At 43.7% G+C, this 27,317-nt stretch overlaps 1 protein-coding gene across 3 annotated transcripts in view; it reads left to right on the top strand.

The window, feature by feature from the left end:
• Positions 1 to 27,317, top strand: part of LOC120530112 (Y+L amino acid transporter 2-like) — a 54,937-nt gene that overhangs the window by 13,094 nt on the left and 14,526 nt on the right. For all 3 annotated transcript variants that reach the window (XM_039754289.1, XM_039754288.1, XM_039754290.1), the window contains exons 3-8: positions 4,878 to 5,003; positions 9,796 to 9,940; positions 13,065 to 13,188; positions 17,838 to 17,941; positions 21,617 to 21,713; positions 21,812 to 21,961. In XM_039754289.1, the coding sequence (XP_039610223.1) occupies positions 4,878 to 5,003; positions 9,796 to 9,940; positions 13,065 to 13,188; positions 17,838 to 17,941; positions 21,617 to 21,713; positions 21,812 to 21,961 (746 nt within the window). The remainder of the gene's footprint in view (positions 1 to 4,877; positions 5,004 to 9,795; positions 9,941 to 13,064; positions 13,189 to 17,837; positions 17,942 to 21,616; positions 21,714 to 21,811; positions 21,962 to 27,317) is intronic.

The raw sequence follows: 27,317 nt of genomic DNA, 5'->3' as shown, positions 1-27,317 counted from the left end.
ATGGACGTGTACGACGAACAGAAATGAGTTGAAATATGGATGCATAAATGATTCTCTCTCTCCTCCTTCTTTTGCCTTTTGCTCCTCTTGTTTAAATACAGAATGTCCCTGATGTAACTGGTGGATTCAACAGGTAATTTCTGTCTTGGGGTTGGGGTCTCCCTTCATCATCCTTCCCCTTTTAACTTATGGGGACAACATTTACTGATAGACACAAATGGGATGATGAAAACAAAACTCACTCGGCACAGACAAAAAAAAAAAAACCAAATACTTCTCATTATGTAGCCCTGCTACAACTTCTTCTTCATCATCATCTTCTTTCAGCTGCTCCATCTAGGGGTCTTTGATATCATTTTGTGCCTTCCTGTCAGATCCATATATCTCCTCCTTGACCTCCTCTTTTCCTCTTCCCTTTTCTTGGTGTACCCCTCATCTCTCCTCTACACGTGCCCAAACCATCTCAATCTCACCTCTCTCACTTGGCCACCAATCTGTCGTACTTGTGTTGTCCCTCCAATATCATCTTCTTCTTCTTCTTTTGGCTTCTCCCATTAGTGTTTGCCACAGCGGATCATCTTCTTCCATATCTTCCTGTCCCCGTCATCTTGCTCTGTCACACCCATCACCTGTATGTCTTCTCTCACCACATCCATAAACCTTCTCTTAGACCTTCCTCTTCTCCTCTTCCCTGGCAGCTCTATCCTTAGCACCCTTATCCCAATATACCCAGCATCTCTCCTCTGCACATGTCCAAACCAACGCAATCTCACCTCTCTGACTTGGCCACCCATCTGTCGTACTTGTGTTGTCCCTCCAATATACTCATTCCTAATCCTGTCTACCATCGTTACTCCGAGTGAAAATTGTAGCATCTTCAACACCACCATTTTCAGCTCTCCATCTTGTCTTCTCGTCCGTGCCGCTGTCTCCAAACCATACAACATGGTCAAAGCCTTTCCTTTGACTCTTGTAGGTACTCTTCTACCATAAATCACTCCTAACACTCTTCTCCACCTAGTCCACCCTGCCTTCTTCACCTGTCTGTCGCACTCTCTGTTGCTTTGGCCCGTTGAGCCCAAATATTTAAATTGGTCGACCTTCACCACCTTTACCCCTTGCAGTCGCACCTTTCCACCACCTTTCCTCTCATTCACGCACATGTACCCCGTCTTACTCCTACTGACTCTCCTTCTTCTTCTCTCCAGGGCATATCTCCACCTCTCCAGGTTCATCATAACTGTGGGAACATAAAACATGCTGAAGATTCTCACCTTGAAAGAAGGCTCTAGCAGTCAGAGGAGAGGCAAACAGTAATTAGGTTTATTGCAACAACCGATCAATTAGGCCAAACTGAGTTGAACCCCGAACATGCCGAAAATCACAGTTTCTCTAATCATCTCTTATCATCTTGACCTCGCTCGTAACAATGCCTTTGCTGTCTATTCTGACTCCTTACTCCAGCTGGCTTCTCACGGGCCCTTTCTTGGCCACCAGTATTGTTCTCAGCTTATCACTTGTCTTCATTCTTGGCTTCCCGTATTTCCTAACTGGCCTTCAAACAACAGGCGTTCCCCTTCTCTGACCTCGGGCAGTTTCTGTGCGTCATTCTTCTCCTTTCTCTGTCTTTCTGAGTTACTAAATATTGGTGGTAACTAAAAAGGAAACTTGGTGGTGGAATGGGGAAGTACAGGAGAGAATACAGAGGAAGAGGATGGCGAAGAAGAAGAGGGATAGTCAGAGAGATGCAGAAAGTAGACAAGAGTACAAGGAGATAAGGTGTGAGGTGAAGAGAGAGATGGCAAAGACTATAGAAAAGGTATATGATGAGTTGTATGAGAGATTGGACACTAAAGAGGGAGAAAAGGACCGGTGGGCTACAGAGAGGGACTGAGCTGGGAAAGATGAGCAGCAGGTTAGGGTGATAAAGGATAAAGATGGAAACGTATTCACAAGAGAGGAGAGTGTGTTGAGCAGATGGAAAGAGGACTTTGAGAGGCTGATGAATGAAGAGGATGAGAGAGAGAAGAGGTTGGATGATGTGGAGATAGTGAATCAGGAAGTGCAACGGATTAGCAAGGAGGAAGTAAGGACAGCTATGAAGAGGATGAAGAATGGAAAGGCCGTTGGTCCAGATGACATACCTGTGGAAGCACAGAGGTGTTTAGGAGAGATGGCAGTGGAGTTTTTAACCAGATTGTTTAATGGAATCTTGGAAAGTGAGAGGATACCTGAGGAGTGGAGAAGAAGTGTACTGGTGGGCCGATATTTAAGAATAAGGGGGATGTACAGGACTGCAGTAACTACAGGAGGATAAAATTGATGAGCCACAGCATGAAGTTATGGGAAAGAGTAGTGGAAGCTCAGTTAAGAAGTTTGGTGATGATTAGTGAGCAGCAGGATGGTTTCATGCCAAGAAAGAGCACCAGAGATGTGATGTTTGCTCTGAGGATGTTGATGGAGAAGATTAGAGAAGGACAGAAGGAGTCGCATTGCGTCTTTGTAGATCTGGAGAAAGCAAATGACAAGGTGACTGAGAGGAGCTGTGGTATGTGAGGAAGTCGGGAGTGGCAGAGAAGTACATAAGAGGTAAGGATATGAACGAGGGAAGTGTGACCGTGGTGAGGTCTTTGGTAGGAGTGACGGAGGTGGGATTACATCAGGGATCGGCTCTGAGCCCTTTCTTATTTACAATGGTGATGGACAGGCTGACAGACGAGATTAGACAGGAGTCCCCGTGGACTGTGATGTTTGCTGATGACATTGTGATCTGTGGTAAGAGTAGGGAGCAAGTTGAGGAGACCCTGGAGTGGTGGAGATATGAGGAGGAGCAGAGAGGAATGAAGGTCAGTAGGACCACCAAGACAGAATACATGTGTGAATGAGAGGGTGGTCAGGGGAATGGTGAGGATGAGGGAGTAGAGTTGGTGAAGGTGGATGAGTTTAAATACTTGGGATCAACAGTACAGAGTAATGTGGATTGTGGAAGAGAAGGTGAAGAACAGAGTGCAGGCAGGGTGGAGTGGGTGGCGAAGAGTGCCAGGAAAGATTGGTGACAGACGGGTATCAGCATGAGTGAAAGGGAAGGTCTACAGGACAGTATTGCGACCAGCTATTTTATATGGGCTGGAGACGGTGGCACAGGAGACAGAGCTGGAGGTGGCAGAGTTAAAGATGCTAAGATTTGCATTGGGTGTGACGAGGATGGAGAGGATTAGAAATGAGGACATTCGAGGGTCAGCTCAGGTGGGACAGTTGGGAGACAAAGTCAAAGAGGTGAGATTGCGTTGGTTTGGACATGTGCAGAGGAGAGATGAGGGGTATAATGGGAGAAGGGTGCTAAGGATAGAGCTGCTAGGAAAGAGGAGAAGAGAAAGGCCTGAGAGGAGGTTTATGGATGTGGTGAGAGAGGACATGCAGGTGATGGTGTGACAGAGTAAGATGACGAGGACAGGAAGATATGGAACAAGATGACCCACTGTGGCAACCTCAAACGGGCGCAGCTGAAAGAAGAAGAAGAAGAAGGAGTCTTCTACCCAGATGAAAGTTCAGAACAGAACTGAGAACAAGGTGGTCGATTCACGGGTTATGTAGTCACTCGGCAGGCAGGAGGGCAGGCAATGGAAGTGATGTCAGCGGTGCAGAGGCTGTCAGTTCTGAAGAGGGAGGGAGGGAGAAGGCGTTAGACCTCAGCGCCAACCCCTGGTTTGGAGGGTAATTACCATCACCAGAGCCCTTAAGCTGCACACACGCATGACAATATCTACTGTCTGTATACATTTACGGTCCATGTGTGTATTGCACTCGGTGTTTGCTGTTGTACGTATCGTGCGGCACTCCCTCGTCTATCACAGACATACAGGTAAGAATGTCCTTGCATTGTGGCCACATGACAATATCATTGAACATCACTAAAATGTCAGCCGGCTGCATGTAAATGATGGCTATTTCTGCTCTGGGTGATTTATTTATAGAGCTTCTCGTTTATAGTTTGACTTTAACATAAAAAAAAAATGAATGAATTAATGAATGAAGCGTTTCCATCTCTTTGAAGGGAACAGCAGGCTCGATCAATATTTGCAAAACCTGAGAAAACAAAATGTTCAGCCAACAATTTCAGGGAAGTCGGGACCAGCAAAGCACATTCCACCGTCTGCCAACACGACGGAGGCGGCCGGCTGCTGCTGCTGAGCCACGTCACGGCTGACCGTGTTGCTGAGGCTATTAATAAATGTGCAGTAGAAACGTCCCGAGTCTGCCTTTCAGTGTCCTTGTCTGTGTGGCACAACCCCCCGTCTCACCCGGCTGGCGTCTGTGGACACTCTGTGCTCACGCAGCCCGACATTTTTAACCATTTAGAGTTTAATGAGCAGCTCTTAGTATGGGAGGCGTCTCATGCTGGCATACATTTCTAGGCTTTGCTTCCACTTTGAATCACTGAATCAATAAATCAGGATTGAGTCTGTTTCTCATAGGGCAGCATCAGAAGAAACATTACAAACTGTAGAAGAATTCAATGAGAAAGGAGAAGAAAAACACAAAAATAAAAATGAAATCACACATTACTTAGAATATAGAAGCAGATGTCTACTAAGTTTGAATGACAATAAGCAGGGCACAGATGTGGGCAGAGCCTGGCAGCCTCCTTTGTCACTGCTAATTCCCTTTGTCCCATTTTGATCTTTGTCTTTATGCATGGAATCCATCAGCTGTTACTAAATCCTTTGCTAAAGAAGCAGAAACAGCTGAGACGAACGAGGGGAACAAAATGGAAACTCTGTTACCATATGACACAAAAAAAATAACACCTCAGTGAATGAAAGGGCCGGAGTCATTTTAATGTGCCTTCTGCTTCTGTCTTTCCTCCTGACACTCAGGTACCCTGGTCTTCATAAACTGTGCGCATGTCAAGTGGGGGACCCTCATACAGGACCTCTTCACGTACGCCAAAGTCTTCGCCCTCATTCTGATTATCTCTGTGGGGATTGTGAAGATCAACCAAGGTAAGAAAGGAACGGCCATTGATTGTAAAGCGCCTTTCACATCTATCTATCTATCTATTGTAAGATTGACATTATATAGCGCCTGACCCGAAACAGATTGGACACTGGAGGCACGTGTAAAATAAAACAAATACTTTTATTTTTCTTCGTCTGTGGGCTACGCCTTCCCCGTACCCACAGACACAACACAGTCCCAAGCACACAAGTAACACAAGCACTTTCTCTTCCTCCTTGGCACCAGCACTCCCCCCAGGAGTGTCCTCTTCCACCCATCTCGCTCCTGAGCGGTGGTTGCTGGCCCCTTTTATAGTTCACCCGGAAGTGCTCCAGGTGCTTGATCCCTGAGTTCCGGTTGAACTTCCAGGTGTGAGGAATATGTTGCCCATACGGGCTCAGGAGTCCCAAACACAGCACCCCCTGGTGGTGCATGCGGGACCCAACAGGGCTGCACCCAACTCCAATTCCCAGGATGCCCTGCAGGAACCCGAGGCACTTCTCCATCCCAGGGAGGCGGCCATCTAGCATCCAGGGGGAAGGTACTGCAGTGTCCAGGGCTGTTCCCCCTGAATATCATGTGCAGGAGCGTCCTGGCTGGGTATGGACACCAGCCACCTGTCACACTATCTATCTATCTATCTATCTATCTATCTATCTGTCTATCATATAGTGCCTTTCACTTCTATCTATCTATCTATCTATCTATCTATCTATGATATAGTGCCTTTCACTTTTATCTATCTATCTATCAATCATATAGTGCCTTTCACTTCATCTATCTATCTATCTATCTATGATATAGTGCCTTTCACTTTTATCTATCTATCTATCTATCTATCTATCTATCTATCTATCTATCTATGATATAGTGCCTTTCACTTCTATCTATTTTATAGTACTTTTCATATCTATCTATCTATCTATGATATAGTGCCTTTCACTTCTATCTATTTTATAGTACTTTTCATATCTATCTATCTATCTATCATATAGTGCCTTTCACTTCCATCTATCTATCTATCATATAGTGCCTTTTACTTCTATCTAACTATATATCTATCTATCTATCTATCTATCTATCTATCTATCATATAGTGCCTTTCACTTCTATCTATCTATCTATCTATCATATAGTGCCTTTCACTTCTATCTATCTATCTATCTATCTATCTATCTATCATTATATAGTGCCTTTCACTTCTATCTATCTATCTATCTATCTATCTATCTATTATATAGTGCCTTTCACTTCTATCTATCTATCTATCTATCTATCTATCTATCTATCTATCTATCTATTTTATAGTACCTTTCATATCTATCTATCTATCTATCTATCTATCTATCTATCTATCTATCTATCTATCTATCTATCTATCTATCTATCTATCATTATATAGTGCCTTTCACTTCCATCTATCTATCTATCTATCTATCTATCTATCTATCTATCTATCTATCTATCTATCTATCTATCATTATATAGTGCCTTTCACTTCTATCTATCTATCTATCTATCTATCTATCTATCTATCTATGTTTCTGCAAGTCCAATTCTTAAAAACAAAGTCAAAGGGTTTTTTGAGTTTCAGTGATGTGTATTTGTATTGGCATTAAGAACTTTATTTTAACATAAATATTTTTAACTTTGTGAAACTGTATTGTTTGTCAGATGAATCTCCCTTTGAGTGATGATCCTGTGTATTGTGATTGTTATCTTTGTGTGCAGCACATTTTTCAAATGGACTAAACTGTAACGTGCCCTTTATTCTCCTGTTTAGGACTCAGTGTGTTAGACGATGACCGACTGACCGACTGACTGACTGACTGACTGACTGACTGACAGACTGACCGACTGTAATGTTTGTACTAAACTGCTGGTTTTCTCACCTACTGAGAGTTTTAACTTTTTGTCGAGTCCAGTGGTGCTCCTGAGATGCACATTTGAATGTGTTTTTATACATCGGTCGCACTGCTGAATTAGTGAGTGAATGACTGAAAGCTTTAGATCCGTCAAAAAGTTTGATCTCCTGTCTTTGGCGAATCTCTTGGTACCAAAAACATTGATATGTCGATGACGGGTGCGTGTCTGCCTGTTTGTGTCTGTCAGTCTGTGTGTCACAGTTTCTTGAGGACGGTCTCAAGCTAAAATGGCAGGACAGAATAATACCAAACTCGAAAATTCCGCCTGTTATGAGATGACAATGTGCTGATTAGTTTTTGAGCCAAACCATGAAAGAGAAAGAGGCACTCAAGAGTTGGGGTCTCGAACCTTTTTTCCCCTGAGAGCTCCTTTAACAAAATGAAAATGGCCGAGAGCTTCTCATGTTTTCTAGTGTTTCTTCTCATCGCTTATTTCAACCCAAACCAACTGAATACGCTTGTTTTGCCTGAACATTTACACAGTGTTGGGTGTCCACAAATCACATTTTGCATTAAAACATCACAAAAAATATTTAGTTAACCTGCAAGTGCATTACGTATGTCTTGTAAAAGATAGCCCGGCCACAAACAGACACGACACCACAATGTCCAAAACACACACGTTTCTTTCACACTATTTACAGGTTTTGCTCTGTCCTTGGTCCTTTGGCCGCCTTCACTCCTGTTTTGCAAGCTCCGTCCTCTTCCACCCATCTCTGGCTCCTCGAATGGAGTGAGGCGGCCCTTTTTATGGCCATAAAACCATAAAATCCAGGTGCTTCCTGATGATCTTCTGGCAGCATTTCCTGGTGTGGTGGAAGTGCTTCAATCCATGGCTCAGGAACCATCGGGGCACCCCCTGATGGCAGCCACAGACCCCCACAGGGATGAACTTCCCAGCTCTGTATCTGTGGCCCTGATGGAATCCAGGGATTCTTCCCTCTTGCATACAGGGGAATATATTGCCCCTCTTCCGGTCCTTCTGGGTTCAAGGCGTCCCAGTGGGGCAAGATCCCTGGCTGTCTGCCACAGTCTGTATGTATTTTCTCGTGGATCTCACACTATTGAATTAAAACATGAATGCTGTCCAAAAAAAAACAAAACAATTCCAAACCCACAGCTCTGACTTATTCATTTGTCATTGTGTTCCATGTCACTGTGTCACTTTATTCACATGTCCAGTTGCACGTGTGATGTGTTTTTTAGTTAGTCAGATGACTGGCACTGAGGTGTATGGTGGAGTGGAGCCACTCAGGTTCACTCTTATGGAGTCATTTCAATGTTCGTCTGTCAGTCTTGTTCTGAACTTTGATTTCATGACATTCATGTCGGACTCACAGAGGTATGGAGACCCAAACAGAGCAGACATTTTCAGAGCTGTTTGGTGAAGATCATTATAGTTATCTGGCTGTACTTCTTCTTTTTCTTTTGGCTGCTCCCTTTAGGGGTCACCACAGCAGATCATCTTCTTCCATATCTTTCTGTCCTCATCATCTTGTTCTGTCACCCCCATCACCTGCATGTCCTCTCTCACCACATCCATAAACCTCCTCTTAGGTCTTCCTCTTCTCCTCTTACCTGGCATCTCTATCCTTAGCACCCTCCTCCCAATATACCCCAGCATCTCTACCTCTGCACATGTCCAAACCAACACAATCTCGTCTCTCTGACTTTGTCTCCCAACCGTCCCACCCTGAGCTGACCCTCTAATGTCCTCATTTCTAATCCTGTCCATCCTCGTCACACTCAATGCAAATCTTAACAACTGTAACTCTGCCACCTCCCGCTCTGTCTCCTGTGCAACCGTCTCCAGCCCATATAACATAGCTGGTCTCACTACCGTCCTGTAGACCTTCACTGTCACTCTTGCTGATACTCGTCTGTCTCAAATCACTCCTGACACTCTTCTCCACTCCACCCTGACTGGACTCTCTTCTTTACTTCTCCTTCACACTCCCCATTACTCTGTACTGTTGATCCCAAGTATTTAAACTCCTCCATCTTCACCATCTCTACTCCCTCATCCTCACCATTCCTCTGATCTCCCACTCATTCAAACACATGTATTCTGTCTTGGTGGTCCTACTGACCTTCATTCCTCACTCCTCCTCATATCTCCACCTCTCCAGGGTCTCCTCAAACTGCTCCCTACTCTCACTACAGATCACAATGTCATCAACAAACATCACAGTCCATGAGGACTCCTGTCTGATCTCGTCTGTCAGCCTGTCCATCACCATTACAAATAAGAAAGGACTCAGAGTCGATCCCTGATGTAATCCCACCTCCCTCACTCCTACCACAGACCTCACCACCGTCACACTTCATATCCCGTACCACTCTTATGTACTTCTCTGCCATTCCCGACTTCCTCATACAATACCACAACTCCTCTCAGTCACCCTATCAGATGCTTTCTCCAAGTCCACAAAGACACAATGCATCTCCTTCTCTCTACTTCTCCTTCAACATCCTCAGAGCAGACATTGTACCATCCCCACAAACTACATTTGGTAAAGAAAAATGTCCTTTTTGGATTGATATTCTACTGATCATCAAATCTGTAAACTCCGAGGTGCCTAACACAATAGCCTTTTAACCTGTCATGTCATTAGCGGCAATTCACAACCTCTGAGGTCACATCCTCTGGTAATAACGACAGAATGACCAAAATGGTGGTGAAACTGGTAGAAAATAACTGACAACGACAAATAAAAGCTTCAATCCAAGAGATTTGGAGTTACGGGGCTCCCGAGAACACCCAAGACGAGTGCTCAGCCTCATAAATGAACAAAGAAAACTGCGTAGAAGGACCAATAATGAAGCCATTGACGGCCAGCTGAGCTAACCTGTTTGAATTGTTCTTTGGCAGGTCACACGCAGAACCTTCACGCCGCCTTTCATGGATCTTCAACTCAGATGGGGAGCATCGCCCTGGCGCTCTACTCTGCGCTTTACTCCTACAGCGGCTGGGACACTCTGAACTTTGTGACAGAAGAAATTAAGAACCCCCAAAGGTACGACTTGTAGGGTCCAAGTGGTGGATGGGGAGCCGACTGCGTCTCCAGTCCAAATGCGCACAGCAGAGTTTCAGACCTTCTGTCTAAAGTCGGGTCTGGGGGGGCACCCAGGCTGCCCATCCCTCTCTCTCAGACTAAGCAGTGAAAGATCCCCAGGCCATGGTGACCTTGCGGCCCTTATGGTTACCGGACCTCTGGTTGTACCACCCGATGATGGGGCTTTTAGAGGTTCGGTCACCTGTTTTAGGTATGAAGTCCCTGACGTTCTGTTGACCCTGACCCATCTTAACAATTAAATGAAACCCCCTCCACATGAACCTTTGAGACTAGAAAAATTCAAGACACTACAGCAAATTAATATTACGACAACTTTATTTTGCAGCCTCTTAGGGGAGCCACAGAGCCCCAAATCCCAGACACAACCTCACAGACATGACTCCTGGTTCAACTAAGTCTATTTATTTAGCGAGAGACCACAACTGAGGCTTCTTTGTTGTTCTTCTCTCTCTTCATTCACTTCTCCCATGTGACCTTTGTGGGTGAGGCCGAGTGGCTCCTTTCATGCAGGACACTGAGTGTAGGAAACACTTTTGGGTCAGGTGGAAGCCCAGAAACAATGAGACTGCCAATCCCTGCAGCTCCCTCCTTGGTGGCACCCATGGAACCCAGCAAAGCTGCAATGCGGGACTACAATTCCCAGCATGCTCTGCAGGTGTGTGTCTGGGTACCCCTGCCCAGATATTCTGTACTCTAGCACAGCGTTTCTTAATCTTTAAGTATTTGTGACCCGAGTTTTCATAACAGTTTTAATCGCACCCCTAACATTTTTTTGAAACGTAGATGCATATTTTATTATACCTACTTAACTTTTATCGACATTTATCTAACTCTATATTTATTGTTCTAGTATCAGAATGTAGTTTAAGCTAATTTGTTTTGGTTTCAACAGATTTTTTTCTTGTTTTCTTTTTTTCACATCTTCACGGCCCCGTTTTTTGTTACTTCGCGCCCCCCATAGGGGGGGCCGCCCACAGGTTGAGAACCACAGCTCTAGCATGTTGCGGGAGCCTACAATCCTGCCAGGCTGCCACCATCCTCTGTTCCTTCATCATACTGGCCTTCCTCCAGTGTAAAGATCTTCAGCCAGGGCCCACCAAGATGCCAGCATACCCACGGCCATTTTCATATTGGCACTAAACTGCTAATGAGACACTGCCTATCTTCCTGGCCATTTACTACCTTGGCCTCCCGGCCTGGTAAGGAACTGAGGACCATCCCGGCAGAGACGTATTATTGAGATGGCTGAGGATGTGCCGCATCAAGTTCATTAAAAGGTCAGAGCAGGGGTCTCGTGAGTTTTAGCAGATATCATGGGGTTAGCCCCCCGGTCTGATTACTGTGGAAGTAGTACTTGGATGTTGGGTATGGGGGCATGGAGGGAGTGTCTCTCCAAGGGTCATGTTAGGTTGAATGCCCAGTGGGGACTCGGTGGCCTCGGAAATCCCTGCAGATTTTTTTTTTTTTTTTTTCCAGCCCTCTGGCGTTTTTTTTTTTTGTTGTTGTGTTTTATCTGTCCTCCCAGACATCAGACCTTACTTTATTCGTTGCTATTTAGTATTGCCTAATCTTATTGTTATATTTCTATTTTTTTTATAAACTTTTCTTTCTTTATTCTGTAAAGCACTTTACGCCCAGCATTTGCATGAAAATTTGCTCAAGAAACAGCTATTGTTGGATGAAAGAAATTGGGAGCTTAGACCCTGAACTCCAAAACAATGAAACCACAGGGTAGTCAGGTGCATTTTTTAGCATAAAGCTGAATGAAAGAACCGATAGAGCCAACAACGTGCAGCTGCTTGCTTATATTTAACTAAGACGGGTCCAAATCTGACCTCAGTATTTGTTTGCAGTTATTCATCTATTGGAATATACAGGGTGACACAGAAAAACGGGAACTTTTGAAATGCGTAGTGGCAGCCATGTACAGTTGGAAGCACTGCGGAACAGGGACCTTGAGCTGTAAACCATCTCGCCATTTAGTAATTTAATAATCAATTGCAAGGCAATCAATGGCAGCTGTGTGAGAATTGTTCGGTAACCGTGTCATCTCAAGATTCGGTGACATTCCCTGGCCCTCAAGATCACCAGATTTGTCCGCTTGTGATTTTTCTTGTGGGGCTACCTTAAGAGTCGGGTCTACACGACTCAGCCAAGGACACCAAATGAATTAAAACAAAGAATTCAAGACGAAATTTGTGGTATCCCAGCTGAGATGTTGCAGCGATCAATGGGGAACCTCAACAGCAGATTGAAAGAATGCGTACGTGCAGGAGGACGCCATCTACAGGACGTAATTTTCAGACATTGATAATTTGGATTACTGTCTCTTAAAAGGCGAGTTGTAGTGGTTCAGTTGGTGAGTTGTAGTGGTTCAGTTGCTGCCAATAAAATTTTTTATTGGGTTTTTCAAAAGTTCCCTTTTTTCTGTGTCACCCTGTGTTTCCAATGCACCTTCTGTTGGAATGAAAAGTGCAGTGCATTTTACTACTACATGAATTACAAAATAACAGTAAACACGGGTGGTTTCTGTGTCTGTGGGATTTTTCTAGGAATGTAACTCCTGTGGATTGCCTGTATATATGGGGTTTGGTATTATCCGTGGATTTCATTCATTCATCCATGAGGAGCGAGGCATGTACAGTATCTCATATGGATGGGGGGGTCTACTGTACTGTTGACCCCCTTGAGTCTCCTTTTAGCTAATAATATCAAACTGCAGAGCCACAGCACCGTACATCACGTGATTAGATTTTTACGTTTTGTATTGGAAGTTAAGGTTCAGGATTAGTGACGTCAGCGTGTAGTAGAAACGGTTCAGATTAGGCGTAACTTCAGATTACGGATTAGTGACATTAGCGTATAGCACACACGTGCAGTGATGTCACTTCTTCTGGTGTAGACGTGCAATTGGATGCTTCTCCTTAAAGTCCAGGGAATGACTCAAGTGCGCCCCTGTAGTCCACAAATGAAATACCAAAAGCTAAAATTTAAGTATTTGAACAGCAAATATTGAAAACAATAGAATTAAATTAATGTGTGTGTTTTTCCATTTTCTCCTCAGGAACCTTCCTCTTGCAATCATCATATCCATGCCGGTTGTCACCATCATCTACCTCCTCACTAATGTGGCCTACTATGTTGTCCTTGATATGCCGGCACTCCTGGCCAGTGACGCAGTGGCAGTGGTAAGCCTGGATGCCCATATTTAATATAATATTTCTAAATATGCATGAAAAAATATCAAAAAATCCGACAGTGACAGAACAAATGTTTGGTTCCATATGTTATGACCCGGGTCTCATTGCACAGACGGATCTCCCATCACAATTCACCCTAACCCTAACCCTAATTCAATTCAGTTCAATTTCAGAGCACCACCTTGTGGTAGAATTGTTTTTGTCCCTCATCAAGTAAACCTCAAGACCCCAGAGTGACAAAGAGGAAACAGGATTTCAGAAATGTTTGCAAATAAAAAACTGAAATATCACATAAGCCATTTGACGTGTCACTTGAATCTGGTCTCAGGTCCGTCCCATTCTACTGAGATGTTTCTTCACCTTGTTTGGAGTCCACCTGTGGTCAGTACAATTGACTACAGCGATTAGGGAAGGCATACACAGCCGTCTATAGAAATGCCCCCCACATCTGGGCAAAAACCAAGCCATGAGGTCATAGGAGTGGCCTGCAGAGCCCATAGGAAGGACAGTGTCGAGGCCCGGATCTGGGGAAGGTGACAAAATCATTCCTAAGTGACAGTGGAGTGACAAATGCAATGTACCTGTCTCTGTTGTGTGGGATTTGACATGGGATTCGAAAAAAGCAGTGTTAATGTTTGTGATGTGCCATCTGTTGGAATGACAGAGACATAGCAACACGATGGGCACACACAAACAGAGGCACACAGACACGTATCCTCTTAATGTGGATGTTTAATGAGGGAAGAAGTGAATTGAAAATGATTTTAGCACAATTGTGAAACAAGCAAAGGGGTCTTTCTGAACTGTACAACATCGATATTTGTCATTCCTAAGATCACATCTCTCCAGCCTAAACGACTTGGCAGTGACCCTAAAAATGTGTTCTCTAGGTGCCCATGGGGCAGCGATGGCCTGGCATTGGGATGCAAGTTAGGCCAAATATGGGAACTGGTTCCAGTTCTGGATTTCTTTCTTTCTACATAGATGTCTAGTGCTCTCCGATTTGAAACTTCACATAAGGTCATCAGCTGTGCTACTGGTCTAAAACAGTTTGAAATTCAAATAATCACCGTATATCTCAGCATTAACATTTGCAGTGCACCATCTACTGCAGGGGTCCCCAACTCCGGTCCTGGAGGGCCCCACTGGCTGCAGGTTTTCATTCTAACCCTTTTCTTAATTAGTGACCTGTTTTTGCTCCTAATTAACTTCTTTTGAATTCATTTTAATCAGCCTGCTTTCGAAGAATTAGACCCCTTAATTGTTTCTTTTTCCTTAATTAGTTGCCAAACAATAATGAGATACAAAATGAGCCAAAACATGACCAACAAAGTATATCTGAAAATGGAGAAAGATGAAGGTCTCAAGGATGTCGATCTGCTCAGGTCCCCAAAACATTTTAACAGTGCTCTTCGAAAAAAGAAAATCAACAATTTCAAGAAATGTAAGCCTTTGCATAATGAGAGCAGCAACAAGCCATGGAATTAAAGAACGGGTTCAATTAACGCATCTAATTAAGCAACTGGTTGGCGGAAATTGGTTGGTGTTTGAGGCCCTGACTTAGTTGGCTCACTCACTTCACATTTTATTTCTGTTTAAGGAAAGAAATGAAACAATTCAGAGGATCAATGAAGAACTTCAGGGGAAAAAATCTTTTAAAAACAAGTCAATTAAAATTGATTCAAAAGAAGTTAATTAGCAGCAAAAACAGTTCACTAATTAAGAAAAGGGTTAGAATGAAAACCTGCAGCCACTGGGGCCCTCCAGGACCGGAGTTGGAGACCCCTGCTCTACTGTATTGGAATGTGTTTTGTATTACTTGTAGTAATAAACTTATCATTCCAACAGATGGTGCGTCACAAATGTGAGAGGTAATAAAAAGCATTGCTACAAATGTTTGTGATGTGCCATCTGTTGGAATGACAAATGCAATGTATAAGTCTGTATTAAACGCTAACTGGTATGGGCTTACTCAAATGTGAACGCTAGGTGGCACTGTTGCCCCTTAAACCCAACCGACGGACATGCAGGGCACAGGTTAAAAGCACATAATAATAATAATAATAGATTTTATTTATATCGCTTTATATTTAACAATCTCAAAGTGCTACAAAATAAGAATAAAATTAACAAACAAGAAATCTACAGAAAGATCTTTCTTTTCATTTTCTTCTTTAAACAGTGCTCCTTAAGCACCCCAGCCACAATAATACAGGCAATTAATAATAAATTAAGCACAAACACAATACAGTTCTCTTTCTCTTTCTCCTCCACACCTCCAAGCAAGCTTTGTCCACCTCCACCCGACTCTGGCTCACTTTCTTGGCTCACAGCAGTCCTTTATATTGTCCTCGACCCGGAAGTGTTTTCGTTCTTCCTTCCACATGAGTTGCCACACTTCCGGGTCAGATGGAGAATTCAAGTTCTTTAATCAGCCCTGAAGAACTTCATGACTTCCTAGTACTTCCGTGGCTATAAGGGAAGCATGATTTCTCAGGTCCTTCCATAGCACCCCTTGGTGGCACCTATGGCACCAAACAGAGCTAAGATACTGAACTCCAATTCCCAGGATGCCCTGTGGGCATCTGGGGCACCACTACTATCCAGGGGAGCTGCCATTTAGTGTCTTGGGGGAGGTAGTGTCCTACAAAAGCTGCCTTCCATATCAGGGGTGGCCTATCTCTTACACAAGACAGTGTTCATGTTTGTGATGTTTGTTATTTCATTCAAGAAAACGATTAAGTCAGTTAGTGGGAAACTACGTGAAAGAAATCAAAGAGAGAATCCCAGTATTGGATGTTCTGGAAACTTTAGGTTGACTTTTATAATGGCTCTCTGGATGACACCACATGTCACACACCACGTGTCACACACCCCTGGGAGCTGTTCAGATTGATCGCCATGACAACAACCGAAGCTAAGTCAACAAAAGGTAAACAAACAAAAGGGCATTGTGATAAGAACCTATAAAGCTATTTCTTTTTACTGTTACAGATTTTACCAAACCAATATGAAATTCATATTCCTCAGCTTTCAGAACCCCAGAATCCATGTAAACCAAGTACCCAACAACCACAGAGAAAGCAGGAAAAATGAAAGAAAATAAATCATTATAAGTTATATATTGGCAAGCTGTGCTATCCGACTAAGACATATTGAAACCTAAGCAATCAGCGTAGACCTCGGCGTTAACGGCTGCAGTGCACCGGCTATTGCATGTAGTAATGAAACTGAATTCCAACAGATGGCGCATGACAAACATTTATAGCAGGGGTGCCCAGAATTCAGCCGAGTGAGAAATGACAGCTGTCGATTTTAGTTCCCTCTCCTTTCTCTTTCTCAGATCGCTTTTTGGAAGGACGCCAGTTTTGTAGTTTTATGAACAGTTCGAAAGTGCCTTTCCACATTTCCCTTCTTTGGAATAGCAATGATAGATTGACAGATCAGACAAATGCACTTCGATTGTGATATTATCAGAAAAAAATCCTCTTCCAATTCCACATCCAGCCCATACCCTCCCCAAACCATTTTTTTATTCAAATCCCTTCTTTAGTCGATATAAATTGGAAGGGTAACTAGATCACTTAGATAGCCGGAGTTTTGGAGAAGCTCGTGCATTTGATCGTGCGTGCGGGATGACCAGTGTGTTAGAAGAAAAGAGACCTCAGACTGGCCGCCCCGTATGTCAATCAAGTGGCAAATGCCATACGGCAACACAATCTACCTGCACTACCATTGCGATCTACCGGCATTGGCCACCCCTGATTTATAGCAATAACACACATTACCAAAAATGTTTGTGATGCACCATGTGTTGGAATGAAAAATGCAATGCATTTTATTGCTAGAAATGTTTTGAATGTGCCATCTGTTGGAATGACAGAGACATAGCAAGTGGATGGAAACACAGACACCTATCCTTATATTAGGCTGGATTATTGTGAGAGTGCAGTGAGATTCTTACTCCCCTGTGCTACTTAACATGTGACGTGTCGCCATTCTTTGACTCCAGGATTATCAATCAATCAATCAATCAACATTTATTTATATAGCACATATTCATACAAAAAAATGTAGCTCAAAGTGCTTTACAAAATGAATAGAGAAATAGAAGACACAATAAAAGATAAACATAAGTCAACATTAATTAACATAGAATAAGAGTAAGGTCCGATGGCCAGGGTGGACAGAAAAAAATAACTCCAAAAGCTGGAGAAAAAATAAAATCTGTAGGGGTTCCAGACCAAGAGACCGCCCAGTCCCTCTGGGCAATCTACCTAACATAAGTCAAACAGTCCTCTTTGTATTTAGGGATTTCATGGAAGGACCTGATGATGATGGTCACGAGACTTCTGGCTTTCAGTCCATCCAGGATTAGTGAACACAACAGCCTGACCTCGAAGCTTCTGTCTTCATTACTTAAAGTAACTCCCTCAAGTATGAGGCCAACATAGCAACACAAACACAGACCTTTTATTTTAACGGAGCACTTCAATGAGTTTAATGTTAACTTGACTCACTTCGAATGGCTCTTATGCCAACTTTGTCCTACACCTTACGACTAATTACAGCCAAGCTCTGAGGAACGAGATGTGCAGATCTTCTTCTTATTCCATATTCTGTGTCATTTGTTTCAGAGCTTTGGTAATGAAGTTCTGGGATATGCAAAATGGATCATCCCAGTGGCGGTGGCCATGTCCTGTTACGGTGGATTAAACTCCTCGATAATTGCGGCCTCCAGGTATTGTGAAGCTTGCTTTGTTTTGCTTTGTATAATTGTTTTAACGTTGCCTACCTTACGCTTTAGTTAACTTTGGCAACAGGAGAACAATTTTGCAGTGAAGACGCCATTAAGCCCAACAAGCTGGCTAATCCTGTTAACCTCCAAAATAGCATCAAGTTGTTTTCTGAAGGTCCCTAAAGTCCGACTCTCTACTGCACTGCTCGGTCGCTTATTCAGTGGGTCTGGGGTCTGCTGCGAGAAGACAGAAATTTACCCTTAGCATGACTACGGTGGGTCCTGAAAGTCTTCAAACCTCCTCACTTTCTTCACACTTCATTGTGTCGTGGACTTGATTCTAAATGGAGAAATCTGCCATTGTTGCCTATCAATTTACACTCAATAACCCACAATGCCAAAGTGAAAACAAATTGAAATCTCTCGCTCCTTGAAGTATTCAGACCCCTTGCTCTTTGCTCAGGTGCCTCCCGTTTGCTCGAATTTTCCTTGAGACGTGTCCAGAACTTGATTGGAGTCCACCTGGGGCCAATTGAACTTAATGGGCGTCATTTAGAACGGTGTTTCCCAGTCACTGATCTGCAGGCCAGTACTGCTCCGTAGAATACGTTTGCCATTCAAGTCAGGATCAGAGAAACCAAAGTGAACGCTTTTCACGTTACATTTGAAATGAAAAATGATGTCATGTTCTGTCTGGACGTCTGAAATGCCAAGGAGGATCCCACAATACAGCTTGTAAATGTGCACGTTTGAAACACGAAGGAAGACCCGCTCTCTGATCTAATGTAAGTAAATATGGCCATTTGAAATCAAGAGAGGACACACTGTCCAATCTATCTATCTATATATATCTATCTATATATATATATATATACACAGTATATATAAAAGCCAAATAGCACTGACTTACTCATCACGAAATCTCCCGCACCTTGAGAACTTGGAACTTGACATTTGGAATGTAGGGTTACCCTTGGGCCATAGGTGCTCGCTAAGAAACGGTTTTAAAAATTTTGTGGTCCAAGCGTGTTCTGTCTGAATGTCTGTCCGCTTTTCACGAGAGAATTACTTAACGGATTTAGATCGGGTTGTTTTCTATAATTTGCTTAATCTTTCCGGTTGATTTTGCAACTTCTCTAATAGCGCTAAGTACCAGAGTTCACTTGCAGTACCGATGCATTTATGCAAATCCAACAGAGTGGCTGTGGGCCGAGAGCAGGGGGGCGGGGCCTTCTCTATTCATTCGCCAGCCTCTGTTCGAGTTGGTTAACGTCACACCACGTGTTGTCGCGCACCTCGCCTCTGCTTAGCTAGCGATACCTGTTTATTCAGCAGACATTATCATCTACAGACTGTTAAGGAGTAACGTTTGACGTTTTTGAGAGAGAGATCAGAGCTACGTGTGTTTTAGAGGGTAGCTGCTGATTGTCAGAGATATCACGGCAATGTGATTTTCTTCCCATGAGGGAAATGCACTACCGTCAGAGCTGAACACGATCAGATACAGTGCCGACGTCTATTGATTTTTAAAGTTTGTCCTGTTTCATTACTATGTGGGCACAGCCACGGGGTACAGCTAGTAAATAATATAAGTAAACCTGGCTGCTCAAAACTCAATAGAGGACCTTCTCTCCGATCTAAAGGAAGAGTCACTCTACAATCTAATATAAGAAATCTAAGGCTCAAACAGGAAGCCCTCTCTGATCTAATCTAAGTAAATATGGACATTTGAAACTGTAAATAGGACCCGCTCTCCGATCCAACGTAAATTAATTCAAGTGCTCGAAACATCAATAGAGGACCCACTCTAAGATCTAATGTAAGTACATGTAAACGTTCGAAACCGTAAAGAGGACCCGCTCTCCAATCTAACGTAAATTATTACAAGTGCTCGAAACACGAAGGAGGACCCACTCTCTAATCTAATGTGAGTAAATCTGGCCACTAGAACATCGAAACAGGACCTTCTCTCCAATCTGATGTAAGTAAATCTGGATGCTCAAAAATCAATAGAGGACCTGCTGTCCAATCTAACGTAAATTAATCCAAGTGCTCAAAACTCAATAGAGGACCCGCTCTCTGAACTAACATGAGTAAATATGACCGATTGAAACTGGAATGATGACCCACTCTGTGATCTAATGTAAGTAAATTTGGTCCCTCAAAACTCGAAAGAGGAGCCACTCTCTGATCTAACATAAATAAATATAGGTGTTCGAAACTGGAAAGATGACCCTCACTCCGATGTAATATAAGCAAATCTGGCAGCTAGAACACAGAAACAGAACCCGCTGTCTGGTCTAATATAAATTAATCCAGATGCTTGAAACACAGAGGTCGACGCACTCTACAATCTAATGTAAGAAATCTAGAAGCTCAAAAAGGACCACTCTCTGATTTAATGTAAGGAAATATAGACATTCGAAACTGGAAGGATGACCTTCTTTCCAATCTAATGTAAGTCAGATGTTCAAAACACAAAGGAGGACCTACTCTAGAATTTATTCTAAATAAACCTGGCCACTCAAAACTTGAAAGAAGACCTGTGCTCTGAACTCCCAGAGGGATCCCCGCTACCAGATCTAATGTTACTAAATCAGGATGGTACAAAATAAGTACCAGCACTAATTTTTTTCAACTTCAGGACAAATTACGATACAGACTATATAAGTTTCTTTTGTTTTCCATCTCCCACAAGGATCGTCTCGGTCTTTTAACAGTCCACAGGTCAAAAAAGTAGAAAACTGCTGGTTTGAGAGGCACACGTGGTGCTGTGTGGAGAAGGTCACACAAAGTCAGAAACCAAGCTAACAAATCCAAGGAACTCTCTGTAGACCTCCATGATCAAATTGTGATGAGACAAAGATAAGGGATAAAAAGCCATTTCCAGTGACCTCAAGAATTATTAAATGGTAGAAGCACGGCATCACCAAGAGCCTTCCTAGAATTATCCATCCAGCAAAACAGAGAAAACAGACAAAACTTGTCTTGGTCAAGAAGGTGAAGAACAGGAACCCAATGGTCTCAGAAGACCTGAGTGGGGTAAACCATCTCCGCAGCAACTCGTATGAAAGCCTGCTTGGAGTTTGCCAAATGGAATTTCAAGGATTCTGAATGCATGAGGGAAACGATTCTTTGGTTGGAATAAAGAGAAAGTGAACTCCTTGGGCAGAACTCCAAGCTTTATGTCTGGCTTGGACCAGACACTGCTCATCAACGACCTAAAACCTGCCATACGGTGAAACATGGTGGTGGCGGCATCACGCCAAAGGGATGCAGGGACACGGAGGTTGGTAGAAATTGAGGGAAGGATGAATGCAGCCAAATACTGAGAGGTCCTTGAAGAAAACCTACTCCAGCGTGCACATCATCTCAGACTGGGACAACGATTCAATGACCTGAAGCATACAGCCAAAACAACGCTGAAGTGGCTTAGGGACAATCCACTGAGTGTCCCAGAGTGGTCCTGTTCACATGATTCCTTCAGTCTTTCCTCCATTTTCACTGTCAGTTGTCCTCAGCCTGGTCTAATTGCTCTCCTTTAGACTTTCTCAAGTCTCGCTATGTTCTCTTTATAACATGAAGGCCAAACCTTCACACAGTACTCCTGATGAGACCTTACAAGTTATGAGTTATCTGAGAGCTGGTTTTGTAACTCCAGAATTTCTTTGTTTTCAGACTCTTCTATGTTGGAGCGAGAGAAGGCCATCTTCCAGACAGCTTAAGTTTAATCCACATTGAGCGCTACACGCCCGTCCCTGCTCTCGTTTTCAATGTAAGTGTCCACTCTGACCAGTGTTTAGATGTTTCATTTAGCACTGATGCCCTTGTCTCTGCCATGTTATCTGTGTTATTCTTTTGTTATTTATTTAGGGATTAATGGCGCTGGTGTATCTCTGTGTAGAAGACATATTCCTTTTAATCAACTACTTCAGCTTCAGCTACTGGCTCTTTGTGGGCTTGTCAGTGGTGGGACAAATTCGTCTAAGAGTCACGCAGCCTGACCGGCCGAGACCTGTGAAGGTACGGTAATAACTCATGGACCCAAATCCTGCCTTAGGCAGGCAAAGCACGTGGATTTAGGAGAACACCAAGCATCACAACTCCATAATAGATCTGGTAACTGTGTTCAAGAGCAAATGAGGAGAACCTCTGGTCAGTGAGAGAGCAAATATGGCTTAGAAAAACTCTCAAAGGGCACGGAGTCTGCACAGGTATGATAGCGCCCCCTAGGGTATCCTCTCTGGTCTTAGCTTTGTCATAGCGAAATGAGGAAACTCTGCTGGGACCAACTTCTGTCTCCCCTCCACATCCCACCACACCAAGTCTGGCCAGCCATCTGACTTAGCGTCACACCCCTATAAACGTCCCAACTTTGAATGCTTTGAGGTCAGGATGGAACAGAAGGGGTCTGCTACATGTCTGTCCATTGTTGCAATCTCGGCTCTGCGGTGTACAAATCAAGAGTCCTTTACAAAAGCACATTTGATTCTAATCTTTTTAGGAAAAATCTTGAGGTCTTTAAATAGAATTTAAAAGCCCTCAAGAAATCGAAGGAAATCTTCTGTGACGGTGAGGGTCCTGCTCCATGCGCCCACCTCTCCCCTGGGAGCCTCTTGAACCCAACACCGTCGGTAATGTAATGGGATGAGCTGTGCAATGAGGAAAAATCACACCGGGAGCAAGGGGATGGTATAAAAAGTGTACTTTTATTAAAAACAAAGCCCAACAAAACCAAACCAGTGTCCAAATATTTCAATAAATAAAAATTCATAAAAACAAACAATATGATAAAAGTGGAGGTTAAAAATCAAAGCAAAGCTGTTAAAACCACGACAGGATGTTGTCCTTTTGTAAAAGCCCGGGGCCTTCTTCTTATAGCTGGCGGCTCCCCTGCTTTTCCCATATGAGCTGTGCAACACAGGAGTCACCCTATCGGACGCTGACTCTCTTCCAGGTCCCCTGGCTACGCTCAGCCACCGTCGGACCGAGACTCGGGTTCCCCCCAATGACCAGGGCGCTCACGCAGGGGCTCACTCTCCCAAGCCTCCCTGACTCCCCCTTCCTTTCCGTGGCGAGCCTGCCACCGTCTGGGACACTCCAGCTCCTTGAGATGACTCAGCTGGAGCGACCGCTTCCTACGCCTCCATGAGCGTCGACCCAGCACTCCTTCTGAGGGGCTCTCCTCCCATCTGCCTGCTCTCGTTCACTCGCTCGCTCGCTCACTCCCACACCGGCTTTTTTTTCTCTCCACTACCCTCCATTCTCTGTTTTTCAATCTTTCTTTTTCCTCTTTTGTTCTCCCCCTCCACACTCACACTTCTCCTTTTAATAATGGCACGGGTTTGGCGATTAGCAACTCGCAGCGTCATGTACGGACACGGACGATCCCGCACCTGTGCACTTCAGTGAGGAAACGCCCGCAGTGCGCCTGGGAACTACTCCTGCCACACTACCACACCTCCTCCTTATCATTTATTTAAAAACCTGGCCATCTCTTTAGAGCCACGGACGCTCTGTATCACGTCTTCAGCGAGAAGTCGACTCTGCTTGTGTCTCAAATTTCAAAGACGTCTTCTTTAGAGCTGCTCTTGTGTGCTTTTAGACTCCATTTAAAGACTCCAAATTATTACACTGGGGTCCGGTGTTTATCGTCAGAGCCGTAGCCGTCAAGGTAGGATTAATCTCATATGTTGGCCATTCTAATGGCCCAGCAACTAGTAAATCTCCCACATGTGTCTGGATACAACAAAGTGTGACATGCTGCCACCTGATCGGTTGTTCACTTCAACCAGCGGCCAATGGACACTGAGTGTAGATGATTTCAGTTATCACAGCTGTCCTGATCTGTGCTGTGCTTCCTGTCCCAAGCTACACTCCACTTGTGTAGAATTCCTGATCTGAAGGAGACATTTAGTGACATTTACTTGTTACTCACGCCTGCCCCATGAGGTGCATTGCCACAGCAGGAACTTTTTCAGGAAGCAGAGACTTATTAGAAACTTAGGAACTTTGGTTGTGTTCCCACTGCAGGAACTCCTTCCATTTGTAGATTCTGGTATTTTTTTTTAGCTCCTCCTCCAGGGCAGATACACCTTGTTCAACCAGGAGCTATCAATGGGTGGGGCTTGTGGAGTAAATTGTGCGGATTGGTGGACTACAAGCAGGGGCGATCCTAGCCTGTTTGGTGCACTGGCTTAACACCCACTCCTAGCCTGTTTGGTGCCCTGTGCCCCCACACCCCTCTGGCGCTCCAGTCGTCAGTTCACCAGGTCACTCATAACTATATAAAGCTTTTCTCTCAGAGCTGCAGTCAGTTTATTATTTCGGGTTCAATTTCCCCGCCTGCCGCTCTCCACTACGTGTGTCATTTGCATTAGTAGGTTAGCACGCAAACATATATATATATCCATACAAAAAAAGTTTTACTAGCTCAAATCATTTTATCAACATGTTCAAAATCTCATTGACGATATTTTACCGTTTTAAATCCTGTAATGTGCACTCCGATTATGGCGAATTTACTAACCTGTGACAAAGAAGAGAGAGAGCACAGGCATTGAGCTGGCGTCAGCTTCACACAGGAGAATCCCCCCGCCGCCCCGTCCCTCTCCTCCCTGTGCGGCCAGCAGCAGGCGCACCTCGCAAATGGAGGGCACCCTTACTCCCCGCAAATGGGCAATAGAAAACCGATCGGTGCCCATGCAATCCCAAAAATGCACCGGTATGATGTCAATGCAATGGCCCATGTCGCCCATATCAAAAACCGCCACTGACTACAAGCACATAAATCTGTTTGTTAGTAATTCGGTCTCTAAAGTGTTATCAGTGATGGAGAGCAACACTTTGTACCACATTACACTTCATAACCGTTTCCCATGCAGCAAACAGAAATAATACTCAACCCAGACAAGCCCAGCGTACGTTGAAACAACAAGGGTGAAGGGGTCCCGTGAACTCACAAACATACCTCACTTTACAGCACATCACTCTTCTTTGCATGCCACGTATTTTATATCATTCTTGTAGCACCTGTTGGGCGATGGAAACACAACACACAAAGGTGGCCCTGGGTCTACATCGTCCAGGAACTCCTGAAAATATAGTTCTTGTGATGGGAGAACAGTCAAGGAGGAGGTGAAGTGCATCAGGAATAGCAAAGTGGAATTAAAAGATGCAGACAATGAAATAGCGGATTGTTTCAAGTCACATTTTAATTTAATGAGGTCTTCACATGTGAGGAAGTGGATAACCTCCCAACGGTAACAGGGACTACTAAGGAGGTTCTGAAGGATTTGGAAATTGTAGAGAGAGAGAAGAGCTGCTTAGATTAGATAAGATGAAATCAAACAAATCACCAGGACCAGATCAGATTTATCACAGAGTTCTTAAGGAGGCTGCCGAGTGCAGATAGAAACCCTTGACACAGATTTTAGGAAGTCACTGCGCACTGGAGAGATTCTGAAGAACTGGAAAATGACAAAAATCATCCCATTATATAAAAAGGGTGACAGAGCAAATCCAAGCATCTATAGGCCAGTAAGCTTAACGGGCATCACACAAAAATAAATGAAAGGAATTATTAAGGATAAGATTAAGCAGCACATGGCAAGGACAGGAGTTATTAGGAACAGTCAGCGTGGGTTCAGAAGAGGGAGGTCGTGTTTTACTAACAGGCTGTTACTCTCTGGGTGGGATTCAAAAGGATGTGACCAGAGTGGAGCAGATGAGATTATTTATCTGGACTTTCAGAAAGCATTTGATGAGGTGCCACATGAGAGGGTGGGCATCAAATTAAAAGAAGTGGGAGTTCAGGGTGATGTTTTCAGATGGGTGCAGAATTGGCTCAGACACAGGAAGCAGAGGGTGATGGTGTGAGGAACCTCATCAGAACTGGGTGATGTTAAGAGTGGTGACCAGCAGGGGTCAGTGCTAGGGCTGCTGCTATTTTTTCCATCCATCCATCCATTATCCAACCCTGCTATATCCTAACTACAGGGTCATGGGGGTCTGCTGTAGCCAATCCCAACCAACACAGGGCACAAGGCAGGAAACAAACCCCGGGCAGTGTGCCAGCCCACTGCAGGGCACACACACACACACACCAAGCACACACTAGGGACAATTTAGAATCACCAATGCACCAGATCTGCATCTGCGGGAAACCAGAGCACCCGGAAAAAACCCAAGCAGACACGGGGAGAACATGCAAACTCCACGCAGGGAGGACCGGTGCTGTTTTTAATATTTATAAATAATTTAGAAAGGAATATAAGGAGCAAGCTGGTGAAGTTTGCAGATGATACCAAGATAGGTGGATTAGCAGATATAATGGATTCCAAATTATCATCACAGAGGGACTTGGACAGCAGACAGGCTTGGGCAGATTTGTGTCAGATGAAATTTAATGTCAGTAAATGTAAAGAATTACACATAGGAAGTAAAAATGTGAGGTTTGAATACACAATGGGCGGTCAGAAAATCGAGAGTCCACCTTATGAGAAGGATTTAGGAGTCATAGTGGACTCTAAGCTATCGACTTCCAGACAGTGTTCAGAAGCCATTAAGAAGGCTAACAGAATGTCAGGTTATATAGCGCCTTGATGTGTGGAGCACAAGTCACAGGAGGTTCTGCTCAAGCTTTATATCACACTGGTGAGGTCTCATCAGTTTTGGTCTCCAGGCTACAAAAAGGACATAGCAGCACAAGAGAAGGTCCACAGAAGAGCGATGAGGCTGATTCAGGGACTACAGGGGATGAGTTATGAGGAAAGATTAAAAGAGCTGAGCCTTCACAGTTTAAGTAAAAGAAGATTAAGAGGAGACCTGATTAAAGTATTCAAAATAATGATGGGTATTAGTCCAGTGGTCTGAGATAGTGACTTTAAAATGAGTTCATCAAGAACACGGGATACAGTTAGAAACTTGTAAAGTGTAAATTTTGAACAAACATTAAGAAGTTTTTCTTTACACAAAGAACAATAAACACTTGGAATAAGTGACCAATTAGTGTGGTGGACATTAAGATGTTAGGGACTTTCAAAACTCGACTTTATTTTTTATTGGAAGAAATAAATGCAGAGCACTGGCGAGCTTTATTGGCCTGAATGGCCTGTCCTCATCTAAAGTGTTCTATTGTTCTAATGTACTATAGTATCTATCTATCTATCTATCTATCATCTATCTATCTATCTATCTATCTATCTATCTATCTATCATATAGTGCCTTTCTATCTATCTATCTATCTATCTATCTATCTATCTATCTATCTATCATTATATAGTGCCTTTCACATCTATCTATCTATCTATCTATCTATCATTATATAGTGCCTTTCACATCTATCTATCTATCTATCTATCTATACAAATATAAAAG

Source organism: Polypterus senegalus, chromosome 5 (genome assembly GCF_016835505.1).
Source record: "Polypterus senegalus isolate Bchr_013 chromosome 5, ASM1683550v1, whole genome shotgun sequence".
NCBI lineage: Eukaryota > Metazoa > Chordata > Cladistia > Polypteriformes > Polypteridae > Polypterus > Polypterus senegalus.
The sequence above is the reverse complement of the archived record's forward strand: the minus strand, read 5'-3'. Positions and strand labels throughout refer to the sequence as shown.